Source organism: Doryrhamphus excisus, linkage group LG12 (genome assembly GCF_037039965.1).
Source record: "Doryrhamphus excisus strain RoL-2023G ecotype Guam linkage group LG12, RoL_Dexc_Guam_v1.1, whole genome shotgun sequence".
NCBI classification, from domain to species: Eukaryota; Metazoa; Chordata; class Actinopteri; order Syngnathiformes; family Syngnathidae; genus Doryrhamphus; species Doryrhamphus excisus.
Window position 1 is genome coordinate 3,139,801 of NC_136368.1, and position 16,125 is coordinate 3,155,925.

The 16,125-nt window shown below is 39.8% G+C and overlaps 1 protein-coding gene across 12 annotated transcripts in view; it reads left to right on the plus strand.

The window, feature by feature from the left end:
* Positions 1-16,125, plus strand: part of myo3b (myosin IIIB) — a 103,890-nt gene that overhangs the window by 13,778 nt on the left and 73,987 nt on the right. For 10 of the 12 annotated variants that reach the window (XR_013629614.1, XM_078795397.1, XM_078795395.1 and 7 more), the window contains 3 exons: positions 732-877; positions 10,261-10,326; positions 15,553-15,708. Coding sequence is in view for 11 of the 12 variants with exons in the window: in XM_078795397.1 (XP_078651523.1) it covers positions 732-877; positions 10,261-10,326; positions 15,553-15,708 (368 nt within the window). In the remaining variant the exon portion in view is untranslated. Of the gene's footprint in view, positions 1-731; positions 882-10,260; positions 10,327-15,108; positions 15,469-15,552; positions 15,709-16,125 lie in introns of those variants that run through there. The other 2 variants (XM_058081553.2, XM_078795399.1) reach the window with 2 other exon arrangements.

The following is a 16,125-nucleotide window of genomic DNA, read 5'->3' on the forward strand; positions in this document are numbered from 1 at the left end:
TTATAATTATTGACTGAGAAATCCACTGAACTGCCCCCCCCCAACCAACCCCTCCTCAAAGCCAGCAGTGCACACTTAATCATCAATGCTCCGGCTTTCAGTCATTTTTTACAAATGGAAATATAGCAAGCAAGAGTCAAGGGAGTTCATAAATTCATTGTTAAACATGCACCTCAATGCTTCATCTTCTTGTATGGGGGGGGGGGGGCGGGTCCATAGGTTCCCCATTAATTATTTTTTTTTACAGTTATTTAGACTATTTTCAATTTTTTTCAATAATTTTTTCTTACTATTTCAAATATATTCTGCTATAATGACATTATTTGTCCTCATAACATTATGTGTTTCTTCTGGTTCAATTATGGTTTTATGGTCTTTATTCAGCAGAATAAATAATAATAATTACTGCTGTTTTTTAATATTCCAACTATTTCAACTTTCTTCTTAAACTGTCTTTGTTTAATATAATAATTTTACTCTCATAATATTTTGACTTTATTTCTATTATATTATAAGTTTTCCCCAAAGCTTAGTTTCCAGAACTGACACCTTTATTTTGTTTTGTTTGTTTCTTATAATATTATTAGTAATAATAATATTATTATTATATGTGAGACCTTACGGTTTGTTTCAGTGCCTTCATACTGTGTCTGAGTGTAGGATATAATATAGGAATAATATTATTATATCTAATATTATTATGTACAGTAATCCATGTGCTGCGTTCATAGGTCATCGCTTGTGAGCAGCAGTACGACTACTCATATGACGCCCGCTGTGATGTGTGGTCTCTGGGCATCACGGCCATCGAGCTGGCTGATGGAGACCCCCCACTGGCCGAGATGCACCCCGTGAAAGCCCTCTTCAAGATCCCAAGGTAAGACCACCAGAGGGAGCCCTCGGCCTGCAGCTGAAGGTGGCGCTTAGACGTTGCTTGCTACTTTTGTGTTTGGCCTAAGAATGAATGCAGTATTCCTTGTTGGAGATGGTTATGTTCAGCAGCGTAATGTCAACCTCTGCCCCCCCGCCCCCCCCCCCCCCAACATAATCATCATCGTGAAGGGCCTCCTCCACACACGCACAAAATAAAAAAACGACTTTGCTTTTTAACATTACGAGCAGGCTATTTTGCACTTTATTCCATGGTCCTTGAATGCACCACAATTGTGTTTTTTATAACATAACTTTCATTCATTCATTTTCTACCGCTTTTTCCTCACGAGGGTCTTGGGGGTGCTGGAGCCTATCCCAGCTGTCTTCGGGCGAAAGGCAGGGTACACCCTGGACTGGTCGCCAGCCAATCACAGGACACATATAGACAAACAACCATTCACACTCACATTCATACCTATGGACAATTTGGAGTGGCCAATTAACCTAGCATGTTTTTGGAATGTGGGAGGAAACCGGAGTACCCGGAGAAAACCCACGCATGCACGGGGAGAACATGCAAACTCCACACAGAGATGGCCGAGGGTGGAATTGAACCCTGGTCTCCTAGCTGTGTGCCACCCTATTCTGTATTATATATAATGTAATATTATCAATATATATAGTTCTATTCTTTTCAATAGAAATAAGTAATAATATATAAGTAACTCTCTAAACCCCCCCCTAGTGGTTGGGACCCTGGTGTAACAGTTCCACTTTGACACCCTTTGTTATGTCTGATGATACTCCAGAGTGTGGTTGACTTTACCAGTTAGTTACCAGTACAATTGTGCCCCCCACCACCACCATTATTTGGCAATGTCTTGATTGCAATTAGCATATTAGCATGGGTAATCAGCGTCATTCACCCACCAACAATATAAACAATAGGCTGTCACCTTCCTCCCTGCTGTATGCAAACACGTCTATGCTCCACAAAGCAAAGACCAGTGGGGCCTCCACGCTGCCCAGCCACACCCCTTTTGTCCTGCAGGTGGCGGTGATGTCTCCCTTCTGTGATGCAGCCTTTGCACTGTGATCAATGAAAAATCTTGGATGTGAACCAAACCTTTCATGGAAGTCTGCTAAGCAGTCCACATTTGACAACCACCACGTATCCCCAATGGACATCTGTCATGCATTCCAACCCACGAGTGGGAGAAAGCACAATTAGAGAGTAGCTGCTCTACCAGAAATACCACATCACATCATCATGCTTTTTTTGATTCCAGGCTCGTCTGTGATGAGTACATTTTTGTAGTTAGAGCATAGAATACTTCAAAATTTAACATTATCAGAGCCCTCTAGACATGAAATAACACCCCTAGAGTCACCTTTACACTCATATTATCCAACATAGTTGATGAAATACCACATCACATCATCATGCTTTTTTTGATTCCAGGCTCGTCTGTGATGAGTACATTTTTGTAGTTAGAGCATAGAATACTTCAAAATTTAACATTATCAGAGCCCTCTAGACATGAAATAACACCCCTAGAGTCACCTTTACACTCATATTATCCAACATAGTTGATTTTTTGAGGGAAAAAAGACATTCAAGACATAAAGCTATTAGCTTTATGTCTTATCTTTATGTCTTATTATTATTATTTTTATTATATTATCCAACATAGTTGATTTTTTTAGGGAAAATAAGACATTTAAGACATAAAGCTATTATTAGCTTTATGTCTTATTTTTATGTCTTATTATTTTTTATTATATTATCCAACATAGTTGAATTTTTGAGGGAAAAAAGACATTTAAGACATAAAGCTATTATTAGATTTATGTATTATCTTTATGTCTTATTATTATTATTTTTATTATATTATCCAACATAGTTGATTTTTTTGAGGGAAAATAAGACATTTAAGACATAAAGCTATTATTAGCTTTATGTCTTTATGCATTATTATTATTTTTTATTATATTATCCAACATAGTTGTTTTTTTAGGGAAAATAAGACATTTAAGACCTAAAGCTATTATTAGCTTTATGTCTTATCTTTATGTATTATTATTATTTTTTTATTATATTATCCAACAGTTGATTTTTTGAGGGAAAATAAGACATTTAAGACATAAAGCTATTATTATCTTTATGTCTTATCTTTATGTCTTATTATTATTTTTTATTATATTAGCCAACATAGTTGATTTTTTTGAGGGAAAATAAGACATTTAAGACATAAAGCTATTATTAGCTAGAGAAATATACGTCTTACTTCTTCGTCCCTGCTTGAATCCAAATAGATACTTTGCCCTTTAGCGGGGAAACGGCGGGCCTTGCGGAAGACGGTGGCGGCATAAATCACCGGCAACGTGTTGAACCATGAAATGATTCCGTTAACATGTCATTTATCTCAAATATATTTTGCCGTCACTGCGTCACAGCAGGCGTGATGGCGGGGGAATCAGCGGTAAACGATGACGGGGGTGTGAATGACGTTCCAAATAGGGAAATGTGTTCCACCTTTGAGCCTGATTGCTGCTGCAGGTGATTTATGGCCAACTGAGAGGAATTCATCTTTACAGCTTTTAATGATGTAAACTTTTTTTTTTCTATCCAATGCTTTACAAGATATTCACATATTCATGTCCTTGGGTGCTGCTTTTAGAAGCATGAAAACATGGCGGAAGAACCCCCACGGGTCATTGTTGTCTTTCACTGTTGCAGGCGTTTATGTCTTTCCACAAGACAGATTTCACTGTCACGTTCATCTTCTCTCACATTCTTCATGGACGCACGCGACTTATAGATTGTCATATACTTGAAAGATATACACGGCTTTTAACAGCGCGGTGGCGTTTCATCTTAAAGCTACGGTACGTCAATAAAAATATATTGTAATCATCAGTCGCTCCCACATTAGTCGTTTATAATACCGCTGGAATGGATGGACTAAATTACATTAGTATGTTGAAATTTCATGTGCGCAGTAGAGCTGCATTTTTTGCGGGGGTTATGAGCCGGACCACCAGCCAATGGTGAAAAAAAAAATAAAAAATTAATATGCCCGTAAAAATGTCTGTTTTTGACACACGGCTCGCTTCTCTCCCTCCAAAACCTCCTTCTGCTAACTTGACTTTGACTTTCTCCTCTGATTTTGGATCAACATTTGCAGTAAACGGTGACACAATCCAGGTTTCATCCCCGTGTATGTCTCCCGCACTCATTGTAGCAAACACATTTCACTGATTAGAGCTACTGAATGAATGAGAGTCACTTTTGGGTGTCGCAGCAACTATGGTGCGTTCAAGGACGGGAGACAAAAAAAACAAACAAACAAAAAAAACATTATCAGTTAAGTTTAAAGATATAAACATTTGTGGGATTTCCAACAGTGGTACATGTACAGTATGCCTTACATAAAATATTACCAATATGTAAGTAAATAAGATGTGTTTTCTGTGGAAAAAAATGACTATTTTTGGTGAAAATTATATTGTCTTTTGACCAAAAATCAGAAAATTTGCAGGGATCCAAGGTATTACCATCACAGCTAAAAGTAAATCATCCTCTATAACTGTAAGGCTCCAAAAAAACACCCAAAGAACACACAGTAGTGTGCTATTTACTTGGGGTGTCACAGCAACTATGGTGCGTTCAAGGACGGGAGACAAAAAAAACAAAACAAAAAAAAACATTATCAGTTAAGTTTAAAGATATAAACTTTTGTGGGATTTGTACATGTACAGTATGCCTTACATAAAATATTACCAATATGTAAGTAAATAAGATGTGTTTTCTGTGGAAAAAAAGGACTATTTTTGGTGAAAATTATATTGTCTTTTGACCAAAAATCAGAAAATTTGCAGGGATCCAAGGTATTACCATCACAGCTAAAAGTAAATCATCCTCCATAACTGTAAGGCTCCAAAAAAACACCCAAAGAACACACAGTAGTGTGCTATTTACTTGGGGTGTCACAACAACTATGGTGCGTTCAAGGACGGGAGAACAAAGTGCAAAAAAACCCAAAACATTATCAGTGAAGCTTAAAGACATAAACATTTGTGGGATTTCCAACAGTGGTACATGTACAGTATGATAAAATATTACCAAAATATGGTAAATAAGATGTGTTTTCTGTGGAAAAAAGGGCTATTTTTGGTGAAAATTATATTGTCTTTTGACCAAAAATCAGAAAATTTGCAGGGATCCAAGGTATTACCATCACAGCTGAAAAGTAAATCATACTCCATAACTGTAAGGCTCCAAAAAAAACCCACCCAAAGAACAAACAGTAAGCAGTGTGCTATTTACTTGGGGTGTCACAACACACTGATGGTTACCGATATCACCCGATATCACCCTTTAATGCCAATATTGGCAATTATCAGTGGTGATGATATCGTTTTTACTTTACTTCCAATAAAAATGTGTTTTCCGGACAGATTAAGTGTATTAAATGTAATTTGTGAATAACTACATCCAATTTTATATCAAGTTGAAACTAGACTGTATTTTCCTCCCTTTTTTTTTTCCACTCATATTTGCTCCCAAATGCTGATACTATGTAAGAATGCTTAAAGGTGGGTTCCATCGACTGGGGTCACCTTGGTGCTTCCTTTTATGCTTCTGAACTATTAGCCACGTGAAGAATAGCCGCTATCACATGCGGATTTCTGCGTGTATATACTGAATCCCGGACGCCTCTACGTCTGCTTTTAACGTGACTAAAAACCTTTCTCTCCATTTCCTGTCTATTTCCTGTGATGAATTGAGTGCGGCGCAGCGTAATTGACAGATGAGAGCTCCTCCTCACGTCCATGAGGGAAGCTAATGGAGCATGTCAGAGGGGAAAGTTGTAAAATTAATTACAAATACAAAGATGGCCTGTGATATTTAATATGCACAAGGTTAATATCGCGAGTCAATTTTCTCTACGGTGCGCCGCCTCGCATTGTCCATGCAACATCAAGCTGCAGTGTCTGTGTCTGTGTGTGTGTGTGTGTGTGTGTGATGTTGTGTAAAGGTTTGGGGGCAAAGTTGTCCAAGGTTGATCCTGGGAAAATATTAGCCACATAATTAACAATGCATACAACGTTCAAGACAGAAATAAAGTCACACAAACGAGCATCAGTGAACAATGAACTTCCTGTTCCAACTGTACTTACTGTGGTAGTAGAATCAGCAGTCACAAATATGCGTCAAAGCAACGTAGGAGGGGGTCCTGACTTGTCCACAAATATTACACGCTACCAAACAAATGTCATTCTTCTTATTGCAAATAAGTGTGCCATAAAAATATATGTTTTATCAGTTCAGTAACAGCCATTAGGAAGTGGATTTTAGATGCATGCATATTCACCATTCACAAATTTGTAGCATTTTGGTAAAAAAAATGTTTTCTTCAAAAATAGGCAATTTCTTTCCACATAAAAAGCAACTAATTCACTGTAAGTAGCTAATAATTCATAAGTACATGATAATTTGGTACAGGTGTATGCTTTTTTTTTCCTCAGGCATTGGGATTTTGCACTTGCAGTCAGCAGAACGCATCATAGTTGCAATGGGATATATTGGGGGGGGGGGCTATATTGGCTGGATCTATCCCCCGTGCAAATTACCCGTTTGTATACAGTAGATCCCTGATCCCTGACCACCAGCAAATGGTGAAAATCTGCAAGGAACTCGCATACACATACAGGGACTGGTGGCCAGCCAATCACAGGGCACATATAGACAAACAACCATTCACACTCACATTCATACCTATGGACAATTTGGAGTGGCCAATTAACCTAGCATGTTTTTGGAATGTGGGAGGAAACCGGAGTACCCGGAGAAAACCCACGCATGCACGGGGAGAACATGCAAACTCGAGGGTGGAATTGAACTCGGGTCTCCTAGCTGTGAGGCCTGCGTGCTAACCACTAGGTAACCACTAGGAGCACGTTGACCGGTTGTGACATCATCTTAAGTGGAACATTTAAAGCTGAATCGGATGCCACAATTCCACAGCAGTAGATAACATTCTACGGGATGTGGAGGATTATGAATGCTGCGTTCGTACGTGTGAGTATTGCACTCAAACATTTCTTTGGCCTCATTTTTTGTCTTTCTCCGTGGCTTAATGCTGACTGTGACGTGCCGTTGACACCTCTCTGATTTCCCTTCAATCCATTCCGAGGAGCCTTTTGACAGTCGGAGCTCTGCCCGGCCCGTGATTTGAATAAGCCATTTGTGTTTACATTATGAGCCTGCACTCTCACCACTACTCAAAGCTAAAAAAAAAAAAAAAAGAAAGAAAAACAGCACAATAAGCACACTTGAGAGTATTATCAGTGTGTGTGTGTTTCTATATTGGCATAGTCATGCATAAGCAGTGTGGTAGCACATCAAGGCGAGAACATGTCTTCGGGCTCACATTAGAGCTTGCATTCAAGCAGTCACTTTGCGGCTTTGATCTGCACTTTGGAAAGGATTGGCTGCCTGAATCCTTTATCGCAGAGAGCTGTGTAAAATGACAGATTTTCTTGCCTAACATGCTCCCAAAGATGAGCCAGTGCAGCGGAAGGATGTGTGATTGTGTCTCCCTGTGATTTGTTCGGGGACACTTTTCATTCTGGATGATGCCAGTTTGATTGCGGCGTTGGAAAAGAACACATTGGAGGTGATGGGAAAGTAGAAAATAAATAGATTTTGCATTAGAGGTCAGTGGAACAATCTGGGTTCAAATCTCTGTGTGGACTGTGCATGCGTGGGTTTCCTCCCACATTCCATAAACATGTTAGGTTAAATTGTCCATAGGTATGAATGTGAGTGTGAATGGTTGTTTGTCTATATGTGCCCTGTGATTGGCTGGCCAATTCACCAGAAGCAGTTATCATGTATTACTTATTTTTGAAAACCATGTGAGGGAAGAAATATAGATGGTAGATCCGCGCTCCTCTAGAAAGTGAAAGTTAAGAATAATACATCTTTTATGTGTCTGCCTCTACCGATATTTTTCGTATGTATGTATTGTGCAAATCTGATTGTGCTATCTGAGTGTATGCATTGTGCAAATCTGATTGTGCTATGTGAGTGTATGTATTGTGCAAATCTGATTGTGCTGTGTGAGTGTGTGTATTGTGCAAATCTGATTTTGCTATGTGAGTGTATGTATTGTGCAAATCTGATTGTGCTGTGTGAGTGTGTGTATTGTGCAAATTTGATTGTGCTATGTGAGTGTATGCATTGTGCAAATCTGATTGTGCTATGTGAGTGTATGTATTGTGCAAATCTGATTGTGCTGTGTGAGTGTGTGTATTGTGCAAATCTGATTTTGCTATGTGAGTGTATGTATTGTGCAAATCTGATTGTGCTGTGTGAGTGTGTGTATTGTGCAAATCGGATTGCGCTATGTGAGTGTATGTATTGTGCAAATCTGATTGTGCTATGTGAGTGTATGTATTGTGCAAATCGGATTGTGCTGTGTGAGTGTATGTATTGTGCAAATCGGATTGTGCTATGTGAGTGTATGTATTGTGCAAATCGGATTGTGCTATGTGAGTGTATGTATTGTGCAAATCGGATTGTGCTATGTGAGTGTATTGTGCAAATTGGATTGTGCTATGTGAGTGTATTGTGCAAATCTGATTGTGCTATGTGAGTGTATGTATTGTGCAAATCGGATTGTGCTATGTGAGTGTATGTATTGTGCAAATCTGATTGTGCTGTGTGAGTGTATGTATTGTGCAAATCGGATTGTGCTGTGTGAGTGTGTGTATTGTGCAAATCTGATTGTGCTGTGTGAGTGTATGTATTGTGCAAATCGGATTGTGCTATGTGAGTGTGTGTGTCAAGACGGCCCTCTATCAGAAGCTATTAGCCAGGGGTCGGCAACCTTTACTATCAAAGGAGCCATTTTCAGTATTATTTTCATATCCAGTGTTTGTTTTGAAAATGTCCTTCAACATTTTTGGGTTGTTTGGTAATTTCTCACCTCATATCAGCACTTGTTGTCTGTGCAGAATTCCAGTCTTTTCTTCTAAGATCTTTCTTTTGGGGAGGGGGGGGGGGTATATCATTGGTTAGCTGTCACTTCCTAACGGAACGCAGGCAGGCGAACATCATCTCCCTCTCCCTTCCTTGCACTCATCCAATCACCAGTCAGAACTCAGCCAGGAGGCATTCACGGTCTTACAAAAAGTCTGATATTTTTTATTCTTTTCAAAAATGACCAAAATTGACAATGGCACTGAGCCATAGCCTGAAACTAAAAGTGTAATAATAATAATACCTAACAGCGTGTTGCTCTTTCTTACACAATATTGATTACATTGCACAGTTGGTGTACAGTAGATCCCCGTTTTTCACAAAAAATTCTATTTTTGACACAGGGCTTTCTTCTACCACTCCATACCTTCCTGCTAGCTTGACATTCTTGTTCTCCTATGATTTTTTGGATCAACATTTGCAATAAAAGTGACCTAAATATGCGTCTAACGCTAATTAAATCAGAATCAGAAAAGGTTTATTGCCAGGTATGATCAAACACATACTAGGAATTTGTTTTGGTATAGTAGGTGCAGACACATCTATTAAAAAAGAATGAAAAATAAAAGATATACAGAATAACAGTATAAATATATGTACACAGTCTGTTTTTTGTTTGTTATTCCGGAAGTGCAGTCTGATTGTTTTTCCTAAAAGTCCAAACTGGGCGTTAATGTTGACTGTCGGATGACACGTTTTTCCAAGCCACCTCTCCGTAGTCCACATCGCTGGCCAAAAATACTGAAAGCAACCCAATGTAGGTCAATATTTGATAAACTATCTGACACCATGATACTTTATGTGCAATGCAGAGGATTACCTGCAGGCTGAAAATGTCCCCGGGCTACACTTTGGACCCCCCCAGTCTATGTTGTATAGTACTTTGCCACTGGGAAAGAAAGTGCATTTAAAAGTGCGTGCGATGGTCAGAGAGAGTACAGTAGTTTCCTTGAAATGTAGCTGGCCCGAGTCTGGTCGTTTTTATCATATAAAAATCCTTACTGTTGCCGTCAGCAGACACTTGAAGTGTGCTGGCCGGGTTATAGATGGCCTCCATGAATGCTGCTGACAGAGGCGAGACGCTCTCCTCTCGCTCATAACTTTCAGCTCCCAGTCACAGATGCCGGCTGCCAAGCGCAGACCGAGTCACTTACAGACCTGGACGGCGACCAGCCCTTCCCAAAAAGTCCCTGTGAGTGCGTGCCAGCCATCGTTTGTCACCGACTGAAGAGTCTGCGCTGCTGTCATGTCATTTGAAGCCATTTTTAGACAACTAGGCTGTCTCTCCAGGAAGATACTGATTGCTCATACTAGTTTTATTGGGATTTTTCTTTCAGAAATCCTTCCCCTACGCTGAGACACCCGGACCAGTGGTGCAGAAGTTTCAGTCATTTCATCGGCCAGTAAGTGTCATAGAAATTAGTTATATAGTACGTATACTCAGACTTGGAAGTCATTATAATGAACCTTGTAAAAGATTTCATACAGTTATTGAATATTATCCTGACTGTAAATATTCTCATTCATCCACGTCTTTGTATTCAAAAGGCATTTCATCCATTGTGACTGGACTGTTCAGGCTGCCTTAGAAGACCTTTCTGCTCAAAGACTAACTAAATAGGCCAGAGAGAGAGAGGTATCCTGCCTAGTCTTTGAGCATAAAAAACTGGATAGGATGTATGAAAGACTAGATATGACCTGAGCTGTCTAGCTATCTAAATTTATCAGCATGAGACTAGACATTGAACATTAAAGACTAGATAGGATACATTAAATACTATACAGGACATTGGGAAAGAGATGTCTAGAGATGCACGAAAGACGAGATTAGACTAGATAAGACTAGGACGGATACTAAGGTGTCCTATCTAGTTTTTTATATTCAAAGACTAGATAGGACATTGCACATGAACAACTGGATAGGATGCAGAGAAGACTGAATAGGACATTGAGCATGAAAGACGAGATAGGATGCATAAAAGACTAGATAGGATGCATGGAATAATAGATAGGACAGAGACAGAGTGGTCTTATCTAATCTTTGAACAGGAAATACTAGATAGGATGCAAAAAAGACTAGATAGGATGCATGGAATAAAACATAGGACAGAGACAGAGTGGTCTTATCTAATCTTTGAACAGGAAATACTCGATAGGATGCAAAAAAGACTAGATAGGATGCATGGAATAATACATAGGACAGACACAGAGTGGTCTTATCTAATCTTTGAACAGGAAATACTAGATAGGATGCATGGAATAATACATAGGACAGAGACAGAGTGGTCTTATCTAATCTTTGAGCAGGAAATACTCGATAGGATGCATAAAAGACTAGATAGGATGTATGGAATAATAGATAGGACAGAGACCGAGTGGTCTTATCTAATCTTTGAGCAGGAAATACTACATAGGATGCACAAATGACTAGATAGGATGCATGGAATAATAGGACAGAGACCGAGTGGTCTTATCTAATCTTTGAGCAGGAAATACTAGATAGGATGCACAAATGACTAGATAGGATGCATGGAATAATAGGACAGAGACCGAGTGGTCTTATCTAATCTTTGAGCAGGAAATACTCGATAGGATGCATAAAAGACTAGATAGGATATTGAGCATGAAACACCAGAAAGGACATGTGGACGCATAGATAGGAAAGGAGCTGAAAAGACTCGATAAGATGCATTAAATACTCGACAGGACGTTGAGCGTAAAAGACTAGATAGGACAAGGACAGAGCAAAACAGGAGTTCAGAACAAGTACTTCCTTCCTTGTCTTTCGGCTTTTCCCGCCACTGGTCACTATAGGGATACCCAGTGGTTGGGTGTTGGGGCCACGGGCCCGGAATCGAACGTTTAGTTGAGTCAAATGTCCATCTCTTTTCATCCTAAAAAAACTTAATTGATTGGATTTTTAATTTGTTTGTTTAAAAAAAAAATGTTTCTTAACATTATTTGTATATAAAAAAACCATGTATGACTATTCCTATAGAATCTTGCCAATAAGCACGCGGTCCATAAGCAGCAATGCGTGTGTAAAGAAGTGGGCGGCTAACATTGATATTTACAAGCAGATTAACGCTCACGGCTTTGTGTTTATTGACTTTTCATTGGAGTAAATCTGCCACAGGGGAAGAAAGTCATTCACCTGAGTTATCCTCTCCATCTAAGCCCTGCAGATAACTTTTCATTTCCTACATCGTGTTAACCTTCCAGCATCGGCGCTGCTCCAAATATATAACCTTCATATCCACCTCGCTACCACAATGGGCAAATAGGATTCGTTGGAGTGGAGACTTACTTTTACTTACGACGAAATGATATGAAAACTAATCAGCCGTCTGCCTTAAGAGGCTGTTTGCTTTGTGTGTTATTGATTAGTAATTCCCACGTCAAGGAGTGTTGTCCTCCAACTAAACGCAGAATTCTGAATACTTTTCGCACTATGCTGTGTCATTGCAGCCATTTCTGTAGGATTGATGTCATCTCGCCATTAATCTCCTCCGGTAAACAAAACCCAGCAGAGTTCAATGTGGGAAGGCTGGACAATCTTATCTGGCTCTGCAGGCCATTTGTGAAACCTATCTGTGTGTGTGTGTGTGTATGTGTGTGTTTTCAGAATAATAAATCCATCACTCGCCGTCTGCGCTTGTGCAGCCAGGGAGGCTGACTTGTGTGACAGAGTGGCTCGGTGTTCACAATCGTGCCGGCGCGGTGCGGCTAATAGCAGCCCGCCTCTCTGCTGCTTAATGTCCTGACACTAATGAATTCATGGAATTAACTGTGAGAGCACAAATAAGCAGAGAAAAGCCAAGATGGGGGGCTTTCAATGAGATTGTTGTTTCCCCTCCTATCTGGCGCCTGTTTGCTGTTGTTCAAGTCTTTAGCCGCTCAGGTGAATGAAGAGCATAAAGGTGGTTTCTCTTCCAATGTATTTGTCATTTAAGCAACAATAAGCAGTACATGACTACTTTACAGCAACCATATGTAATGTTTTACCTTTAAATAACACATCCAACTGTATTATTATTAATTATTATTACAGTGGATCTCTGTACATGTGTGACTCAGCAGTCATGGCCAGTGATTGGCAAAAATCAAAGTACAGTAAAGTCTCGTTATATCGATATTCTCGGGAGTCGGAAAAAATACCGATATAATCGGACTATCCATATATCCGATCCTGCGCCGAACTGCATTAAAAGTGGGCGGATCTTTGATATGGCATGTAATTTTCTCCTTGAGTTCATGGATTGCGTATCTAGCATACTTTTGTACTACAATAAATTTTGTACTACAGTAAATAAAAATAAACTTACGCTGTAGTGATTACCGTGACATAATTCACCCCGGAACTATCGATAGGGAAGGTGTTGCCACCCGGAGGGGTAGGCGCGAGGGACGGGTGTTTTCCGCTGTGTGTGCTGTGCTCTGGTGGTGGAAGTGTGAAAAATAAAGTTGACTGGAAGCAGCCGTTCGCCGTGTTCTTTTTTGGTATTGAAATCCTTAAGCAAAGATTGATTTAAGCTGCTTTTGTATCGATATAAGCAGACCAAATTGGCTGGCGGGAGATGAAAAGGGCATCCTAGTAACCGGATTATCATAATAACCGTGTATCGTACTAACGGAGCTAATTATATCATAAAAGACTAGAAATTTGCCAGGAAATGAAAATAGTATCGTAATAAGTAGTAATTCGTTTTAACCGATATCGATATAACGAGACTTTACTGTAATTGATACCGCCATAAAAGTGTCAACTAGAAATGCATATTTGCTTTTTAAAATTAAGATTCAACTGTAGTTTTTGCGCACCTGGAAGTAAGAAGGACTCGAGCAAATTAGGATGTGACCAAGTGTACCTAATCAAATATCCTAACATGACTACTACCAGGAGAACCAGAGTATAGAGGGGGAGGGAGCCGCCTGCCGTGGCCCAGCAAGGTGCACTGTATTCGGGCACATGGTCCGAGCAGCCGGTGTGATGCTAATGAGGTCTCGTTTGGACTTTTTAAACAAGTGGGCTCAGGGGAAGTTACGACAGACCGTTAACGTCACAGGCAGGAGAAAAAACTGAGCGCTTGATTTGCTCACCACACAGTACAGGTAATCATAGGCTTTTAAAAGTGATTGGTTATTGGAGCTATTTTTAATGCTATCAGATGTATTGGTATGACGTTGATTGTACACCTCTAATAATAATTATCATCACCATAGTAATACTCCCTGATGTCACTTCCTGTCCACACACCTGTAAGACATTTATTGAAACACACACAAGCACAAGTCTTATTTACGGCTTAAATGCCTTATTTCTCTTATTATTAGGAGGGTAAAAGGTAACTATAGGGGTGTTGTTTCTTTGCTAGGGGGCTTTAATATTAAAAATAAAACTGTTTTTCTATGCTCTAACTACCAAAATATTCGATTTTTAAATAAGGAATCGCTGATGAGTGGTTAGCACGCAGGCCTCACAGCTAGGAGACCCCAGTTCAATTCCACCCTTGGCCATCTCTGTGTGGAGTTTTCTCCGGGTACTCCGGTTTTTGTCCTCCCACATTCCAAAAACATGCTAGGTTAATTGGCGACTCCAAATTGTCCATAGGTATGAATGTGAGTGTGAATGGTTGTTTGTCTATATGTGCTCTGTGATTGGCTGGCCACCAGTCCAGGGTGTACCCCGCTGCGTGAGGATAAGCAGTAGAAAATGAATGTGAGTGTCAGTGAATTGTCAGTGAAGTACAAATACATAAACATCTATGAAAAATGTTGACTGACCGACACGTTTTTTTTTTGTTTGTTTTTTTTGGGCAAATATATGAAACATTACAGTGCATTTCTTACATCAATCAAAATATAACTTTCCATTATTTACATTTGAATTCAACTATCTGATCACAAGCCCACAATGTTATCTTGTATTTACAAATGATAAATTACTTTATGTTTTCTCTGGAAAAAAATGACCTATTTTTGCACTAACAAAATTTTTTTTAATATTTGTCCAAAAGTCCAATTTGTTACAAAAAAAAAAAATCACTCAAAAAAGTCTCTATTTGGGGGCAATAAAAAAAACTGCAGGTCATAAATGAATAAATCCCATATGTGGGATCAGGGGACTAAAAAATGAAAATGTTTGTTTTACGAAATGAATACGAAAGTCAACAAAGGCAAATTTACCACTTTCCATTTTTATTTATGTTGTAGGCACAACCTTAAATGTCTTATTTCGTCCCCCAGATGAAATGTAAATGAAGTATTTGTACAGTACATGCAGGTTGTACTGCCAGGTACAAGAGGACGGGTACACATGTAGAGGCTGTAAAGGGACACGGGTGTATCGCAAGGTGACATCACTTTTGGCAAACACTGCACACGGCAGATAGGATGTGCTGCCGGGCCCTGGCAGGGCTTGTTTGGACTCGGGGGCCATGGCGACAGCAGCCAGATTAGTCCCTCACACTTTTAAGGCGCTCACCCTCTGGTGTGGAAAGTCTGTCCGAGCAGATCCCAACAAATCCTTTTGCTGCGATGTTCAGGTGACTTGAGGTCTTTTTGTCCGCGTTTTGCACGCGTGAAGAAAGGTAATCGTGTGGTCTTTTTTTTTTTTTTTTGCTCTCAAGGTGTCTGATCAAGGATTTCGAGGCACGTCCATCCGTGACTCACCTTCTGGAGCATCCCTTCATCAAGCAGGCCCACGGTAAAGACGTGGCGCTGCGACAGCAGTTGGCGGCGCTCATCAAGGAGCAGCAAGAAGTAGGCTGCGCGGCCAAAACTAAGTAAGTCTCTTTTATTTTCCATGTACTTGCTGTAGACATAACAACATGACTAAGCCGGATGCTGCACTCTTCCTCCAGGAGGGGGCAGGCTTTTATCTGTTTTTGGCATGCAAGAGTTGAGATGATGAGAAGCAGCAGTAATGGACGCCAGCGTGTGATTAAGGAGAAGTTAGCCCACCGTGACTAATTCAGAGTGGCTGATAGTTTTGCTGACTAACCGGTCTCCAATAAGCGGTGGTGGGCTTGTTATTAGTCATTAGTACCAAGAATGAAACCACTTCAGTGATCTGATTAAAGAGAAAGAGGATAGGCGGCATAGAAAATAACTGGATGGATTTAAGGGATAGGAGTAAATATTTATTATTTTTTATTATTATTATTTCAGGCGGTCGAGTGGTTAGTGCACAGACCTCACAG